At 40.7% G+C, this 19,568-nt stretch overlaps 1 protein-coding gene across 1 annotated transcript in view; it reads right to left on the reverse strand.

Moving 5' to 3' along the window:
- PRMT3 (protein arginine methyltransferase 3) overlaps positions 1-19,568 on the reverse strand; it is a 57,964-nt gene that overhangs the window by 30,959 nt on the left and 7,437 nt on the right. Inside the window, exons 7-11 of the mRNA XM_083434612.1 lie at positions 18,390-18,519; positions 12,667-12,732; positions 8,690-8,811; positions 6,932-7,031; positions 756-834 (exon numbers count right to left, since the gene is read on the reverse strand). Coding sequence (XP_083290738.1) covers positions 756-834; positions 6,932-7,031; positions 8,690-8,811; positions 12,667-12,732; positions 18,390-18,519 — 497 coding nt within the window. The remainder of the gene's footprint in view (positions 1-755; positions 835-6,931; positions 7,032-8,689; positions 8,812-12,666; positions 12,733-18,389; positions 18,520-19,568) is intronic.

Genomic DNA, 19,568 nt, shown 5'->3' on the forward strand with positions numbered 1-19,568 from the left:
AGTATAGAGATTGTATACATTATACTCCTGACACTCTCTCTCACGTGTTCGGAAGACTAGGCTTTGTATGAGTTTAGTTTCATTTGTTATGCTTGAACCAGGGATCCTAGTTTAGAATGAACTCTGGCAAATTTAACATGGCAGCTTCATAAACCATGGTTTGAAGTTACTAGAGTTGGTTTTTGAAATAAAACCAGGCTGGATCAAGCCAAAGTTTCTTCTAGTCCGGCACTTTGTGCAACAGAGCTCTCCCTACCCACAACTGGTATTCAGAGGTATACTGCTTCAGACAATCACAAGCCAAGCTTCAGTAGAAGTGAAACAAAAACTGCCAAACTTCTCCTCCCAAATGTATGGGAGGAGTGCTCAGAATAGCCAGTATATTAATGAACCTTTAGAAATTAGCCAGATTAGTTAGCTACCCAGCTGAGTTAGATAAATGTAGCTATTTCAATGCTCAGTTTCCGACTACCTTATTGCTGTGCTATTTACTGATTTTTAAAAATAAACTTTCAAGGTTTATACTTCAATATCTTGAAGAAGTCAAAGTGCTCTTGAAAACGCTATTTCATTTAAGGCCCAAGTATCCCATTAATGCTTTTGTATTACCCATACAATGAAATGAATGCCTTGGAGCTTCTGCTAATGGAAACATTTTTCATCGCAGGTAAGAACTTTCTTAGTCATGCATAGCAGAATCTAAATCTTTTAGGTTTCCCCAGAGCTTGATTATTTATTAGAATTCTAGAACTAACCTGAGCCTCCTTTTGCCAGGTACTTGTCCCTTGCATAAATGACAGAATCCAGCATTGACTCAAAGAGAAGGAAATAACCCTGGGAAAACGAGAGGAAGGGGAGAAAAAAGCACCACAATGAAAAGGAGACAGTGCTACATATCAATTTAATCAAGTTCCATGTTTGAATACATTTTTCAGTTTAAAATTTGTTTTTCAAAGCACAAGTACTGGAGGATCCTTTGAAAGTTATTCTGTTCTCTACTCTACTGCAGATACCTGCTGTACTTCCACAATTACTTCCACAAGCACTTTAACAGTTAGTGCTGTGTAATACGCAGTGTTGTGAAATAAATTCCCACTACTATTGCCATTAGTGTAGGTTTCCCCATCCACATTCCAAATTGCAGTAAAACTGTAGGTCTCTGAAGAGATTCCCTGCCTTTGCAGAACAGAGGCTCAGTATATGTTCCCTCTTGTTCTCCCCAAAGTGGCAGGTCAGAGGACTGTGAGTGTGCACGATGTTTATGCTGTCAGAAAGAATTACTTGCTGCATAGAGCAAAAACTAGCCCTCAGCTAGTGTAAGAACAGCCCTGCTGGATGAGACCAAAGGCTCATCTAGTCCAGCATTCTGTTCTTACAGTGGCCAACCAGATCGCCTGTGGGAAGCCTGCAAGCAGGACCTGTGTACAACGGTGCTCTTCCCATGAGTTATTCCCGACAACTGAGCAAGCATTCAGAGGCATAGCGGCTCTAAAACTGGAGATAGAACACAGCCATCAGTAGGCATGAATTTGTCTAATCCTCTTTTAAAGCCATTGGGCAACCACTGCCTCTTGTGGAAGCAAATTCCATAGTTTAACTACACACTGAATATTCAGATAATCAGCATCAATGAATGTCCCAGAGTTCTAGGATCATGGGAGAGAAAGAAAAAGTTATCCCTATCTACTTTTTCTATGCCAGGCATCATCTTAAATCCCTCTGATCACGTCTCCTGCATTCCCCTCCCCAAGCATTTTTTCTTTAAACGAAAGAGCCCCGAATGTTGTAGGGCAGTTATTCAAACCTCTTCTTGATCATTTTGGTTGCCCTTTTCTAAACCCTTTCCAGCTCTACAGTACTCACTCGGTGCAGCAATAAAACTGCTTGCACATTGGCAAAGCTAAGCAGGGGTTGGTATGGTATTATATTGGATGGGAGACAGCATGTTGAGATTCCTGCCTTGCAGGGAGTTGGACTAGACGACCCCCAAGATCCCTGCCAACTCTGTTATTCTATGATTTTCAGGTGCGGTGATCAGAACTTATTTCTACCATAGGTTTGTGTAATGGCATTGGTCTTGGCTATTTTATTTTCAATCCCTAATGATTGAATTTCCTAATGATCCAGATCTACATCTTCATGAAGCTATCCTCTACATTTCCAAGGTCTCATTCCTGGTCAGTCACCATCAGTTCATACTATGTAGGCATAGTATATGCAAAATTAGGATTTTTGACCAAATGTGCTTCACTTTATCCAACCCAGCAAGAATGTACACAAGTGCAAATTATCTTTAATTGGTTAAATGACTGAGGTTTTATGGCTACTGCATTGAGAGATCTTTTGTTGCTCATTTGTTTTCGTTTTTTTAAAATTGATTTTGACTTTTATTGTTATAATCTATGGCAGGAGTAATGAACCGCCATCTCTCCCACAACATATATTTTTGGCCTCTCAGATCACCTACTGATCTTCTTTACCCACTAGCCTAAAACCACTACTGGCTGCAACACAATGTTTTTATGCTGTCAGGTGCTGTATGAAAAGGTGAGTCAAACTACAGCTATTCTGGTTTTCAATAAACATTGTGTTCTCTCGCTGGCATTTGGTCCTGCAAGTTTTACTTCTCATGAAATATCACATCCTTGCATCTCACTAACAAACTATCCCTCATATTGAATCAAGTCATTTATTACTAATCTCTGAATGCATTGCTCTATGTGTGGTGCTCATCTCTGGTATAATTTAGAATGTAATTTCACAGGCTGCTGCCTCACCTGTAGGGGTGCCATCTGGAAAGAGAATTATACCTGACATTTTCTCCTATGATACTCAGGCACTCTCCTGCTTCTACACTGACAAGCTTCAGGATTTTTAAAAAAATAAAAACCTCGCATTAGCACCTTCAAAATTAATTACAGCAAAGGGTTCTGTACTGAACAGATATGTGAGCAGAATATTAATGACTTAGGTGAGCAGCAAAACCATGGCATGCAATTGACATGTTCACTCTGGGTGATATTCAACTCATTCCTATTCCAGTAGAGCCAATGAAATCTATGGATGTAAGTTATGAAGTATGACTTAGCAGAATATCATCCAATCAGATGAACTAAAAGGAGGAAATCATTTTCTCTTTATAGAAGCACACTATTGTAAGCAATAAAAAGGATTGTTTGAGGTGTATTCCTGTAGTTATAAATTGTTCTACATCAAGAAGCAGGAAAATTTAAATCAAATTAGACTGTCCTGGCTGGTGGAAAAAAAGGTTACTGTGCCCAATTTGACTTTTAAATAGAATTGGGAGGGGGTCTTTTTGTCAAGGAAGGAAAGCCTCTTGCTTCAAATGAAAGCTCGTGTCATAAAAGACACAATAGGCAAAATTGAAGTAGGCTATAACAATTTACAAGAAATCACATCTCTCAAAAGAAACTGGTTACACCCGACATTATCAGAAGCTGAAATATATTGAAGGTCATCATTTTAACACTGTCTTTTTAAGAAATCCACATCCCAAGGACTGTTTAATTCAAATCAGTTTCAATTAGTTTTAACCTACTCCTCCTGCTTATCTGTTCTGAGTTCAGGGATGGGGAACCCATGGCCCTCTAGACAGTTACTGGAAACCAACTCCCTTAATTCCTGACCACTGATATACTGGGTTGGGACTGATGGGAGTTGAAGTCCAACAACTTTAGGTTCCCCACCTCCATCCTAGTTGAAACAATGCTGCAGTGATAACAAAAGCCACAAGAGAAACATATGCCACTCTTAAAGCAAAGCTGGTCCTCCTGCGCCCATCCAGATGATGTTGAACTAATTCCCATCTCCCCTGGCTATTAGCTGAAGGGCTAGGTTAGTCATCTCCATCTTAAAAGACAGCAACTGCCTCAAAGGCCACATACACCCTGAGGAAACAAGGATGCAGTTGGTGGCTATTTGGACCTCCAGGACCAGAAGAATCAAGTTTTTGAATGCTTGGTTGCTGGGAGTAACAGTGGTAGAGCCCTATTTGCCCTTCTCCTTGAGGGCTTCCCACTGGCATGTGTTTGGACATTGTGGGGAATAGGATGCTGGGTAGCTATCATTTCATCTGATCCAGCAGGTCTTTGGTTATGTTCATATGTCTTGTACAGTAGTTCTCGTTGTCAGGCTGGACTGAAGGTGTACCAAGAGGATGGAGAAGTGCCACTGCCCATCCCTGTTGCTGCCTGGCACTGCCTACCCCTTTGCCATTGGAAAACCTGCTTGAGGAGGTCTACCTCAAATATGACAACAGTCCTGGACACTGCCAACTCTATGTCCTCCTGAGAGATGCATCAAACATAGGTGCAAACTGTCCTAGATTCTAAAACATGCTTCCAAAGGTAAAGTCTCCCCTTTCAAGACTAGCATGATAATTTGGGGGGGGGGATCAGCCCATAACCCTAAGGCATTCTGCTTGTTCTGCTATCTGCACTCATTATTTCCAGTAGGAACATTTAAGGAATCTAGACATGGGGTGAAATGTGAAGCCTGTGCTGAAAAGCTTCCTCCCAGGTGTACATACACATGGAATCATCTCCCTCAACTGATAAAATGAATGTTCTGAAAAACTAGCACCAGCATATTGCACAGCCGTTCTCATTTCAGTTAACTACTGAATGTAGAATTACCCTAATTACTGTAAAACAGCATTACCTCTTAAAATTCTGTACCTCGAGGGAACAGGAGCACAATTCTGACTGCATACAAAGCAGCCTTGTTCACAAAGCCTGCTCACCTAAGATATATAGTCCACTGCTCCTGCAATATGAATGATACCCAAGACACATTTCTTAGCTTCCAACTAGCACAAAAATATATGCATTGTGTGTAAACACTGACACATGCTTCTAAGTGCTTCTAAATGCCATTCTAGTGCATGAGTAAAGCTTTTGAAACTATTACTACAATATTAGCCCCAATTATTTCATATCTGTCTTCCTAACAGTATTGTTGCAGTGTATTCTAAAAGCAGCAGATTTTTAACATTATTGTTCATTTGCTAACATGACTGCTTAACAGTACAATACTCTGCATGTAAAAAGTCCTATTTCCAACAGGACTAATTCCCAAATAATTGTAGAAAGGATTTCATCCAAAAAAGTTCATGTTGTATAGATTCTCACACACAGTACAAGCAACTTAGGATATTTAAAGTACCTCTGTTAGCACCAAGATAGACAGAAAAACTATACCATAGTTTAGTGCTATGCAAATCTTTCTTCCTTTCAAGGTTCCTGCACTCTTGCTAGTACAGTTCAGAAAAGTTCAGATTTTGCTTAGCTATGGCTTGTTGCTTCCTTCAAAATAAAGTTCAAAACCAACTGTGGTCAATTTCTGAAGAAGCCTGCTTCAAACTATGGGTTATGAGACCAATCACAGTGTTAAACAATGTTTTCTGGTTTGGAGGTAACAGGCTGTACTTAGCTAAAAGTAATAGCAAAAGCTTCCAAACTTCTCCTCTCGGCCATGAGGGTAGAGAGTGTGCATGAACTAGAGAGGAGGATAGCACTAAACCAACATTTAGCAGTACATCTGAACACAATCACTGAGATCTCACCAGCAAACAAAGGATGTATATTCAAGTACAAGTGTGCAACGGGAGTATTTAAGTAAAACAGAAGAGCTAGAATAGCACAGAAGTGAAACAGTTAATAATCAAATACATAAGCAGGTGTCTATTCCAGTCTAATGTTGTTACAACACAGAATCTTATGTTCAAAAAGCAGCATTATTCCCTAAATTTCTGCAGGAAACCTCTACTGGAGTATATCAACACAGTTTCTTCAAAAGATGTTAGGTTTTAAAGTAGGTCACGTACGTTTTTATTAGACTTCCATAAATTATGTATGATATGAAAAATGGAATCAGCCTACAATATTTATCATCACAGGGCTGCTAGCCATCCAAGAAACATAAATACATTTGCTGGCAAGTGACTATTCATTCATTCACTTTTAAGTTTGAAGAAGGAAGCAAGTAGATCTTCTCCACACACCCCCACAAAAAAATACTTCTGACCTTTTCATTATGATGCACCACTTCATTCCACTGTTTTGAAGGAACATTTTCCTCAAATAAATGGATCAGAACATTGCCTGCTACCACAAGGCTCTCTATTTTCCCAAGGATATTTGGCTTTATGCAAGTCTCAAATGTCCATGCTGCAATACCATTAGAGAAGCTGATCTGATGCCCAAATATATGCATAAAAATAGCAGGACTTCTTTTCTAACACTCACCAGCTATTTCTATTTCTGAGAAGTTTTTCCAGATGTATATGCCATCACAATTATAATTATCTGGCTGTTCAAACAATAAAGTTATATGGAATAACTATGATGCAATTTGGTATCCAACCCACCCCAATCACAGCGCTTCTGTCCTGGTTTCTAGTATTCCTTTTATACCGCATTACCCATTGTGTTATGGAAATGCGGCATTTTGAAAGATACACTATCATGTCATGTTAATAGAAAGCTCTAGAACATGAATTTGTGTGTGGGTCCACAAAGCCACACTTCCTGGATTGTTTACACACACAAAAATCACACATAATTTGCATCAGTTTCTCAGGCTAATTTGTATAAGTAGAAGCTGAACACATATGAACAGACAATTAAAATATTGGCTGTTCATTACGAACATAAGACTATTTTGCTGGATGAAGCCAGTGGCTTATCTGGTCCAGCATCCTATTTTCACAGTGGCCAGGCAGAAGAGTACTCTTGCCTCCTGGCATTCAGAAGCATTACTGCCTCCACAGTAATGCCCTCCCCTTGGCATACCCACACATAATGCCGAAACATCTGACAATATATATAATTTAAACACACAGTGACAAAGTTCACTGAAATCAGATCAAGTATTGCTGATAAAATCTAAGAGAACATATTTGTGCACTCACCATCCACTCGGATATGACAACATCCACTTTGTCAACGGGCAAATCAACTTCTTCAATTCTTCCTTTGATCAAAGAAATAGTATCTCCCAGTCCATTGAGTCTACAAGCACAACGTTGAGAATGTTACACACCTTCTGGTCAAGATTCACAAGTGCTCCAACAATAGCATTACCCTAACATACCCACAAAAGAACGATAAGGGGGGAAAACGGCAGTGATGATGCTCAGGAATTTAGCAATGGACTTTTTACCACGTGAGATATCAAAATGATTTATTTTACACATAGCCAATGACATAGGGCATCGCAGAAGTGAACAATGATACAGCACCTAGGGGGACTGTACATGCAGAACAATGAGCCCAGTCTCTGCCCTCCATGTAAATTAAAGTACATTCATGGTGGCACTCAAAGCACTTTGGCCTCTGGTGACTGATTACTGATCAATGGGGATTGACCAACCTTCACTGCCAATCACTTCTCAGCTTAGGCAGACATTCCAGGAAATCCTCAGTTTGAACAAGAAAATCATGGCCAACAGCCCTGGAACAAGCCAGGATATGAAAACAATTTAACAATGGCTTCATATCGTGGCTTGCTTTGAAGCCATTAACCATAGTTTCCCAGTATGGATTGAATACTTCTGGGCTTGTTCACTCATGAACACAATAGGGAAAATGTGGTGATTCAATGGGAGCATGGAAGGTGCACTCATATATCTCAACTTAAGCCAAGATAAGATCGTCTGAATGCATACTATGTATTCAAAATGGGTGGCTGTGACAGCTACTCTGAAAGTCTGTAACAAGACTCTTACAAATTGTTTTAATGTGAATTAGAGACAAATGAAACAATTTTACGATCAGCAGATGTAACCTTAGAGCAACTGTTCACTGGGTACTCCTAGAAATCATTCATCACTGTCATAAGATTAGTTCTTTTAATCCCACTTTTGCCCCTACCATGGCATGCAAATCAAACAACTCCAAAACTGTTGCGCTGACAGGTATTTCCATAATTATCTCAGATACAAAGTGTAGCAAGGTCTTCCTGTACTCCGTAATGAAGGAATAAAAAATTAGTCCAAATGGCAGTTTCTTAATGCAACAGCTGCCTGCAGCACTTCAGAAAAAGGATAAGCCTAGATAACTGCTCTTTGTAGAAACTGCAGTTCCATGATAGAGGTATTGCACACATCATGTAACGTGCTCAAACCCGCCAATTTGAGCAGGATCTGAAAAAATTAATTGCCTTAACTGCAATAGTAGTACTTTCTACATCTTGCACCTTAAGAGCTAGAAATACACCCAATCAGATGTCCATATATGAGCTTATTTGCCAAGGTCTTTAGATTATCCCAAAGTGGGTATAGAATACAAGCAATATAAAAAACAGGGTTGAAATCTAATTTCAATGTTGTGAAAGGCAGCTGTTTTGCCGCTTTAGGTGCAAATGTTGTTTCCCTTTCCCCATTAACAGTGAGTGCTAGAGGCTCCTAAACATTGGGCCATGTCCCTGGATCCAATAATTTGCTGCCCTTGACCTAGTGGTGAATTTAAATAAAGGCTTTGCTGACAGTACAGAAAGTGAACTATGCAACAACATCCCTTGCCAGTAAGCCAGGCAATGTACAGGGGACAATTAGCGTTACTTAAAAATATAAAGTGCCACTCTTAAATGCAGATGGGCACCCAAAAATGGGTGCGTACATAGTGAATAATATTAACGCAGGGAATTCAAGTTTCTAAAATTCTCCTACCTAATGATGTCCATAGCTTGATAGATAATTTCAGACTGGTCTACTCCTATCACCTTCTTTGCACCTGCTTTGGCAGCAAACATGGAAAGGATTCCAGTTCCACAACCAACATCCAGGACAATCTAACAGAAAAAAGAATGAAAGAATTAGTGTGGCGATACTTGGTGATGCTACAAAGCCATTATAATGGAGCCACAAAACCTATTTGTGAAAGTTTGCAAGTTTTCAATAAAAGGTAAGTAAGAAACACAATGGATTAAATTCTCAGGAAGCAAAAAATACAGCCATACCTTGGGTTACAGACACTCCAGGTTGTGCGTTTTTGGGTTGCGCACTGCGCCGAACCCGGAAGTACCAGAATGGGTTACTTGGCTATTTGCACATGCGCAAAGTGCTGAATCACAAGCCGCGCAGACGCAGCGTTGCAGGTTGCAAACATGCCTCCTGCATGGATCACGTTCACAACCCGAGCGTCCACTGTACCAGTGTGGTGTAGTGGTTAAGAGTGGTGGACTCCTAATCTGGGGAACTGGGTTCGCGTCTCCGCTCCTCCATATGCAGCTGCTGGGTGACCTTGGGCCAGTCACACTTCTTTGAAGTCTCTCAGCCCCACTCACCTCACAGAGTGTTTGTTGTGGGGGAGGAAGGGAAAGGAGAATGTTAGCCGCTTTGAGACTCCTTAAAGGGAGTGAAAGGCGGGATATCAAATCCAAACTCTTCTTCTTCTTCTGTACACCTCATAGCAGACTTAGAGAACCTGTACTCCTCCAAGTGGACTCCCAACTCCCACCAGCCCCAACCAGCATGGACAGCAGTCAGGGATTATGGGAATTTTAGTCTAGCAACATTCAGACATCTACAGGTTCTTGACTTCCTGCCACACAGGTCGTATGCAGCTATTGAAACAATTTTTGCAGAGTGTCGCAAGCTATACTGACAAATCTGAACAACTTGGCATTAAACAATATTCAAAAAAACCACATCTCAATGTCCCACAGGTTGAACCCACACAACCCCCAGGCAAATAATGTACTTATGGTGCCTCTGAAATCTCGTTGCGATCCCAAAACATTCAAAATCAGCAATACCAACACCACAGTGCAGCTAGGTAAGAATGTTACTTGTCCAACATACTGGGACAGTATAATAAAGCATATCATTCCTATGATAAATTCAAGCTATCTATGTAGAATATGTGGTCCAATACTGAGTTAACATGACTGTGTATCATACATATGTATGTGCATGTCCACACACAGGCCTAAATTCAACTAACCTGGCACATTAGGAGAAACCAGTGTAAGAGCTCCTGCTAGTGCAATGGGGTTTACTCCCTCCCATGTGCCTCCCCCAAATATGCTCTGGAGAGCCAGAAGAACCCCCAGAATAAAATGTAGGAGAGGGAGGATTGTTCTGCCTGGCAAAGGAGAAATGCCTGCGCTGATGAAACGATCAGAAGAGTGCAACACTGAATTCCTCCCACAGAACACCCACCTATATTCATTTGAAAACAAGTTGAGCTGGCGAGCATGGGGGGGGGGGAATACAAGACAGATTCCCAGATAACTGGACACACAAGTGTTCAGCCACCAGATAATTATTCAGACTGCCAACATCTGATGGAGGGCTCTGACTGTATTCCAGTGGTGCCATTTACAGGTCTGTAATTAAAGGCCTGTCAGCTCTTTTTCATTATAGACCCTTCAGTGATTTTTCACCAGAGAGATTTCCAAGGTGAATAGCAAACGCTATGATGAGGTGTTTTGTTTTTGTTTTTTTAAATAATCACAAAAAATCAGAGAGGAAGATCATTTGGGTTAGGCATAAAGCAGCCGTTTGCTTACAGCAGTGAGCTTCCAAGTGTAGATTAAAGATCTGAAGAAGTACCTAGATATTTAGGTTAGGTATTATGACCGCAGCACTCTTAACTGTCTGGTTAATTTACCTTCCTTATATACTGCTTTGTTCTTTACACACTCCATTATAAATATAAATACAACATGTATCAATATACAGTGGTACCCCGGGTTACATACGCTTCAGGTTACAGACTCCACTAACCCAGAAATAGTACCTTGGGTTAAGAACTTTGCTTCAGGATGAGAACAGAAATCGTGCTCTGGCGGCACGGCAGCAGCGGGAGGCCCCATTGGATAAAGTGGTGCTTCAGTTTAAGAACAGTTTCAGGTTAAGAATGGACGTCTGGAACGAATAAAGTTCTTAACCTGAGGTACCACTGTATAGCATGGTATCTCATTCAATCCTTTATGTTTGTTTTTTTACAACAGCTAATGGTAGCTGATGATACACTGCATCAAGAATCATGAGAATGATACTGTAACTGGATGCATCACCATGTAAAAGGTAAAGCAACCCATTTCACCTTGTCATCTGTCAGTCAAGTATATAAAGACTGGCTTTGGGGAGAATAAAGGGAGACTGTTGTTGAAAGGTTCAAAATTACATTGTTTCATTCTATTAAATGCATGAAATCCCTGAACATTTAGCCTCACATTTCTGAATGCAAGGCTACCCTCAAATATGGTAATGTTAATCATTATTTACGTAGGGTCAGTGACAAAACATCAACAGGGTCTTGACAGAGAAACTGGTGTTCCAGGTTTTTGTTCTGACAGGTATCAAAAAAACCTCTCTCAACCAAAAAAAAAAAAGAAAAAAGAAAAAGGACAGTCCTTAAACCAATGCATAGGCAAGCTGTTCTTCACACCTTTGGTCAGCCCCAAGATAGCTGGCACTGCTACTTCTATGTTTCTTAATTCACCTGAAATATATTCAAACTTACTCAGTATATATTTTTTAACTATGGAAGTGGCGGATAAAGTAGAATGGGTGGCTGCTGGAACTGGTCTGCTTACTTCCTTCTGCCAATTTTGCAACACTGGCAAAATTAAAATGCTTGTAGTTGGAGAAGGAAACACAGATGGTCCCTAGAAATTCACACAACTATGGGGATGAAGCTTGCTCCCTCTCCAGCTCCAAGGCAGAGGACAGGAGCGGACTTCTCAAAGAGGCAAAGCACAAGACTGGGGAAAACACACTGCTCCTCATTCAAGGACTCTGGTTGCTTAACAAGGCCAGGCAAAAACTGTGAACGCAGAATAAATATGTTGTTGAAATGTTCCCAAATAAATTAACTTGCATTATGAAAAAAAAAAAAATCAGGAATCTGTTCTTTAACGTATTTTAACCGGGGCATAGAAGTGTAGTGCCAACATGTATCTGTATGGAATATATGGACAGGCCTTTCATTGAGGGCACGTCACAATGCACTGACATTATATATTCTCTGCCAAGGGCCAATGAAGGAGACAATGGAAAAGGCCCAGCTGTGGGTCCCTGCTGTATGTGTTTAGGGGGAACAGATTGTGCCACGTATTTAGAGCATTCTTCTCTTTCATGCACTTATCCTTGTTAGCACCATATAACAGCAGAATACAGTCCCCAGCAAAGACAGATAGCAACAACAATGGGTTTTTATACACTGCCCAGGAAAGCCTAATTTATGTAGGTATCAGTCACAAGAAAACAATGGAATCTGAACTATTTCCAGAACCCAATTCCTTAGGGCTGGCCATGACGCCTTTATCATGCAAGATACAGGTTAGAAATTACCTTGAATTACTGTAAATAAGGGTATATGTGGCCTATTTCAGATGCCACTTAAAGAACAGTAGACGAGGAAAGGTTTAACAAAACGATGCCATCATAATTAATGAACACTCAAAGACAGCACACTGAACAATGACAATGCTGATCAGCAATTTCTCTTATCAGTGCTCTGCACCCTCCAGCAGTATAATAATGCTCTCTGTGTAATAGAACCCAAGTACATTGAATCAAAGCCCTGTCAAAGCATCAGTCTCCCAATTCTAGAAAGAATGCAATCCAAGAGGCTTTTATTACCGCAGAGTCCCATACCGCAAGAACATTAAGAGCTTTAAAGCTGGCCCACTTACCTTATCTCTAAAGATGTGGGCGTTTTGATATATGAAGTCACGATAGCTTTCTGTGCGTACTTTATCCTATTTGAAATAAAAAAGACGTGTTCAGAGCACACTTACAGTTTACTACAGTAGAATAAAATGCTTTTGTCACATTTCCAATGTTCCCTACCGTATTCCATTTTTTAAAAACAAACAAACCAAGTTTTGGAATTTTCTAAGCAGAGACATGTTTAACGGTCCTTTTTTTAAAAAAATAAAAATCAGGAAGGAACAAATTCATGTCTAGCCTGTTATGACAAAGTTAGTGGGTATAAATGAAATACTGAAGTTTTGTTGTACTAAGATATAACCCGTCGCTTTTACTCATAAGGAAATATTTAATGTATGGTTCATATATATATCTTCCCCCATTTTTTAAAGAACCGTACCAGGAATCAAGCACATTGCTTCTTGAGTGCAGTCCAACACAAATCTTACTGAATATTAGTACCTGGGGTATGAATGACTGAAGTCATATTAAACGAGAAAAGTAACATACTGCTTCTATTTGTAAATAAGGCCACTGGTCAGCTCTAGGTAGCAAAGCATGCTGTTCTAGGAGAAATCTTATTTTCAGCAAGTGCATATAAACCAAGAAAGGTACATAGCCAAGTGAATCTCAGAAGCTGTGCAAGTCACTCTACAAAATGCCAAGCTCAGAAAAAGCCTCCAGTGCCCACTCAGCGTGACTAGAGATATACTGGTGTTTTTCCAGTTCGCGCACCTGAATTGATGTAGTACATCGGTACGTGATCTGGCTATGTAGCTTGTCTCTGCAACCAACTAACATCACTCCTTTTAATATGCGTAGGCAGGGAAAAAGACTGCCAGCAAGCCATATGCTTTACTATCCCTGCAAATGGCTAGAGAACCAATCAGCCAAGCAAAGGTTTTTATTTTTAGCTCCTTATGACAGCGGTCAAAAAAAGAAGAGAAGGGAGTATAAAGTGCGCAGAGAACAGCTAAAAAAAGGCAAGAACCTTTGCTTGCATACAAATTGGACACTGCAGCACTGGATGCAATGCTAAAATGCTGAAAGTACAATTCTCTGCAGCAACCAATATTCCAGAGCTTGAGTTTGTAAAAGCAAAATAACAACTAGAGCTAGACTACCATATCTGTAAGCTTCTGTAAATTTATAAATAAGAATTTGAGAATGCAACATGAAATGGTTGTTTATAAAGATTTTAACATATTGAAAAAACAAGCAACCTTTAGGTTCCAAATCTTCTATGCCAGGTGTGGAGAACTCGTCCTTCCAAAAGTTGCTGAACTACAACTCCCATCATCACTGACCATTGGCCAGGGTTGCTAGAGCTCATGGAAGTTGTGGTTCCGCAACATCTGGAGAGCCACAGGTTCCCAACACCCTATACAGAGCTTTAGATATCTAGAAGGACCACCTCTTGCATGAACCCAGGTGTTGTCAAGAGCCGCAGCTATCAGGAAAGGCCATGCTATGCATCTCTGTGCCATGTGAGATGCAGAGAATGGAAACGTGGGACTGGTCCTTCCCATCAGCAGTGCAAGGTTTATGGAACTTGCTGCCCTATGATATCTATCTCACTGGGCATATGCAGAGAGCAAGTAAAAAGAAGCTTGGTTGAATGTGCATTTTGAATGTGCATTTGGTTGAATGTGTTCTTGATGCTATTTACTTTATACTATTGCTGGAAAACTGACCAGTTGCCTGATCTAGTTCAAGAGTCTATGCTGCCTGGCAGCAGCTCCATAAGGACTGGGTAAGACATTTTCCCAGTCCGACCTGCAGAAGCCAGGCACTATGTGCAAACAGTCCCATAACTAAGCTATGCCACTTAGTTGTGGTCCTTGCCAATTTCAAATTGTTGTTTAATTATTGTTTCGCATCACTGATTGCAAGACATCTTGAGGATTCAACTTGAGTGGAAGGTGCAAGTTATAAACAAAACCAAAAAAAAACAAAAACAGAGCATTTCAGTATTGCTTACTGCAAACATCTGAAATGAAGTGATTCATTTGGGTCTCTTTTAATGCTCATTTTTGAGGATTAGGAGCTATTTATTTATTTGCGTCCACTACTTTGACGCTCTATTACGTGAGACTGCCTAAGATTAAAATTCTCTTTGTCTGTCACAAGAGCAGTCAACTGTGAATCTCTCAGACTTCCACCCTCACTACTTTTTGCTACCTGAACTTAATCAATAGATTTCCAACTGCTGTCTTCACTACATGCACGGCTGCTCAGGAAACCTCTAGTCATTTATTTTGGGGCACTGTTAACTCCTCTTTCCCCCCTCCATCAGCCACTGCCCCCTCTGCTTCTGTGTAGGAATATTATTCCTACACGGTAAAAAGGAGGAGGGGGAAAGAGAGGGAATCCATTATATATGTTAAAAGCCCAAATTCAAGTAGAAAAACAGACTATTTGCAATGCTGCAACAGCAAAAAAACTGGCAAACCTGGGTCCTTGTGCAGAACAAATAGGGAAGTGCTTAAAACATACGCAATATTTTCCATAAACGATAGTCTGACAAATCCAGTGTTAACAAGTCCGCCCTCCCCAACAATGGAAAAGGCATGTATAAACATTTAATCCTGCTTTCCCCTCCAAGATATATATAAAAAATTAACACTGAGTTAACACATCTAAATTAACACATCTGAGACCATGTGGAGCTTAATCACCCCTTAATTGCACATGAAAGGCTGTAGCTCAATGGCAGACCACATGCTTTGCATGAAAAAGGTCTCATGTTCAGTCCTCAGAAGCTATATAAAGGGCTATATAGGATGGATATTTTGAATCGCCTTTCAGGCTAAGTCATCTTCGTAAGGCGGTTTACATATTATTTATTAGATTTATATACTGCATTTTATTAAAAGATCTCAGAGTTGTTCACAAGATAAAAACACAAGTAATTAAAACAAAAACAATAGCTTCCCCTTCCCACACACATGTAAAATATTAATCAGCCAAAGGCCTGGTTGAGGAGGAACATTTTTGCCTGGCACATGATATATAATGAAAGCACCAGGTGTACCTCTCTGGGAACAGCACTCCAAAAATGGGGAGCACTGCAGAAAAGGCCAGTTCCCGTGTTATTGGACCTCACATGGAGGAGGCACATGAAGAACAGCCTCAGAGGATGACCATAGAGTCTAGGCAGGTTTATATGGGGAGAGGCAGTTTTTGAGGTATTATATATAGTCTATTTTTAAAAAAATCCAGTAAGATTGCAAAACACTAAACCATAATAAACAAAACAGAAGTAGCAAAAATAACCATCAGATAAACCAACAGATTAATACTTCAACACCAAACTGAACAGTTTTTAAAAGATGGCAACATAAAGTTATCTATATGCAGACTGTAATAAATAAAGTGGTACCTCAGGTTACAGACTCTGCTAACCCAGAAATAGTACCTTGGGTTAAGAACTTTGCTTCAGGATGAGAACAGAAATTGCACGGCAGCAGCAGCAGCAGCAGGAGGCCCCATTAGCTAAAGTGATACCTCAGGTTCAGAACGGACCTACGGAATGAATTAAGTTCTTAACCCGAGGTACTACTGTAGGACTTCAGAGCTCTTCCAAAGACTTGCAAGTAAGGGTAATGAACATGTTTCTCAGGAAAGATATTCCAGAGTTGCAGGGCCAGCCTAGCAGTTCTCGCCGATGGATCTGATATTGGGGCCTCTGATGCCAGCCTTAAGGCTTGGGCATGTGAGTGCAGGTGGTCTATCCAATAGCCTTCCAGGTTATGTAAGTTAGCCCTTTAGGAGGACTGCAAGCCTGTCCAGAATCATTTCTGTTCTACCACCCAGATCAGCAGATTTCTTGACCCATGATGTCTTTGTCTTGTACATTTGTTTACCACCATCTATCTCCAAGGTGCCCAAAACATCTGCTCAGGGCTTCTTCCACTGTCTTGGTACTGACAGATGAAAAAGAGCTGCATGTCATCCACATACAGATGACAACCTCAGCTCAGACTTCTGGAATGTTGATCCTATGCTAACTTGCTTTCAAGCATTCCCTGATCTACAATAATAAGCCAGGAACCTGGGTCCTCCAGATGTTGCTGCTCTGCACTCCTCATCACCCCTGACCACGGGCAATGTTGACTGGGAGTGATGGAAGATTGAGTTCAACAGCACCTAGTGAGTGACAGGTTCCACTCCCCCAATCTTTTTCGTATATATTGAAGATCTAAACCTACAATAGGCCCTGCACATAAATGAATTGTGTAAGCAGGGATCTACAAGACCCAGAAGGAAGAGGTGGAATATTTTCCATTATAGCAACTGAGTAGTATAAGAGCAAAGAATAACATAGATCAGAATCTAGAGTTCCAGTGACTTAACAGAACCTAGCATGTTAAGTGCTTTCAGTTTTGTGGGAATCTTCAGGGTGGCAGGAGAGGATATATTGTTTATTAATATCCTTCCTAACTTGCACTTCCTTTACTCATGAGCAAGTTCCTTTACTCATCAGAGTGCACTCCCCTTTAAAGAGCAGAAAACTAGTTGCAAACTCGTGCAAGTTTCTTAAGACAATACGCAATTCAATCTGGCTTGTCCCGATTGAATTGTGTTCTAATTTCCTGGTAAGACCCCTTGAATCCCTCCTAAAAGAATAAAGACACCACAGTCTTGTTCATAAGCAATAAAAAGAAAGTTTACTCACGATCAGGCAGAGCACAGTGTGATCCCTAAAGGCAGGCTTAAGGCTTAAAGTTACAAGCATATACAAAGAGGTTTACCCCATATGTAGGTTGACCTAATGACTGCAGTTAGCAGACCAGAAAGTTTGCAGGACAAAAGGAAGATGGAAAAGAGGAGAGAGACTGGCAGCATGCCTTGGCCTTTTACCAGGTCTGGAAAGGTCACGGCTACCCACTAGTCACATGCAAAGAAGGATGTTCCAGGCCGGGAGGAACAGGAAATTTTGACTGGCTGGACCAAAAATTCCCTTGCATGTCCACTATAGGAAAACAAGGAATGTTGTACTTGACTGGTTTCAGGGGATTACGTCCCACAAGTTTCACCTGCTGCCTAATCCTACGTGGATTTTTCTATATTACAATTATATAGAATAGATATGTTGTTGTATCTTATTGTAAAACCCTCACGAAAAAAATTCTGATAACGGGGTAGTATAACACACACACAGGGGTTTTTTTTTTATCTCTTGAACAAAAACATTTCTGACAAAGTTATGGATTGTTCTCATGAACAAAGTACCTTTCAGGCCATCAGTACTTTCATCTTTCCGTTTCAACCATCTACTTTTATAGCCACCAGGATCTACCATATCCAAATGAGCTGAAAGTAATTATATCCAAAGTATCTTCCATTATGGAGATAAACCGTTTTCATTCCTGGCCAAATTGTTTTGGTGCTGCACTGCATCCCTCTGCAGGGAATCCACAAACCTTTACGAGTGGCTTTCTGGACAGTGTAAAGGAAGACTAGACTGTGCATGTCCCTTTGCATCTTGAGCCTGGGTGCTTATTCTTCCATAGTGTTTTCCCCTTCATGCTTTTATTGTGAGTTTTTAATTTTATTTTTTTACCTTTGCTTTCAACAGAGCAACAACCAGGAAGTACTGTCAGGGTTAAAAATGCAGCTAACTATGCTGCAGTGTACTTATGGACAAACCCCCATGGCTTCCATCTTTATGGCGAGAAAGACATGCTTCTACTGATTTGCTGACCTTTATCATCTCTTCATGGATCCCATAGTGGCCATATGAGCTGAAGTAACCATCTTCCTCATCCTCTTTTAGGTCCGCAATGGCGCCACTTCTGACTTCTGTGTTCATTACGAAATCCTGGGCAAATTGTCTGTAATCAATTTGGAACAGACCCTTGAGACACGTTAAGGAGACCATAAAAAGGAATGCGGGGAGGGTGTGTGAAGAGAGAAAGCATGCAAGTTTCACGGGGCTATCGTGGATCTGAAGCATGCTGAAGCTCCCCCTGCTGGCTGCTGTGCAGGACACTGCAATGTACAAAATTTATATTCTCTTTGCATGCTAGCCTCAGTATTTTTCCACATTTCAGATTCCCTAGAACTCATGATTTGGAAACCTGACTTGCTATTTTCACAAGATACCTTCAAGATAAAAAGCCTTCCACATCAAGCCATTTAAAGTAGATGCTATCGTTAACCTTAAATGCAACAACTATACCAAGGAGGACGCACTTTTGAAGGTGTTCTTAAAAGGCAGGCAAACAAGCGGAGAAGCCAGGGATACAGATCCCCCAATTACCCAAATGGTATAGCACAAGATGTCCTTATTACGTATAATTGAAAATAATTAGCAATAAAACAGAAAATGATCTTTCAAGGACAAGCAATCGGCTATGGGGGAAAAAAAGGCAGCCATAAAAAGTACCATGTTTTCAAAGCGACTGTAATATGCAGCTGGAAGAACAGCTCACTCACTTTAACAGCGCAATCCTACAGCAGCAGGGGACAAAGGATCTGCGGCAGAAAAAGTGCCAAATTCAAAGCCCTGCTGGTTTTATGCAGCTACGGCAGATGATGGCAAGGGGGCTGGACTGGCATACCCCCCACCCCAAGGGAATGGATCCAAAGAACATGGGAGGGCTTGGCGTCCCCAATGCCCCCCTGATCTACTCCAAAACACCTTTTTGCTGTCACAACCACTGGAGCACTAATGACAGTATGGTGGCCATTTCCATGCCCACCACGTGAAGGCGTGTAAAAGTGAATCTCATTCACCATCCATGGACCTCCCTCTCCGTAGAGAGAGAGAAGGTCCACACTTTAGGGATGGACAGTCCATCACTTCAAATGCTTATTTGCTTTTTCATTGCTCATTTTTCTATAATACGTTAATTTAGACATTACTACAGCAGTCCAGATT

The sequence above is a fragment of the Podarcis tiliguerta genome, assembly GCF_965153285.1.
Source record: "Podarcis tiliguerta genome assembly, chromosome: 1".
In the NCBI taxonomy this organism is placed as follows: Eukaryota; Metazoa; Chordata; class Lepidosauria; order Squamata; family Lacertidae; genus Podarcis; species Podarcis tiliguerta.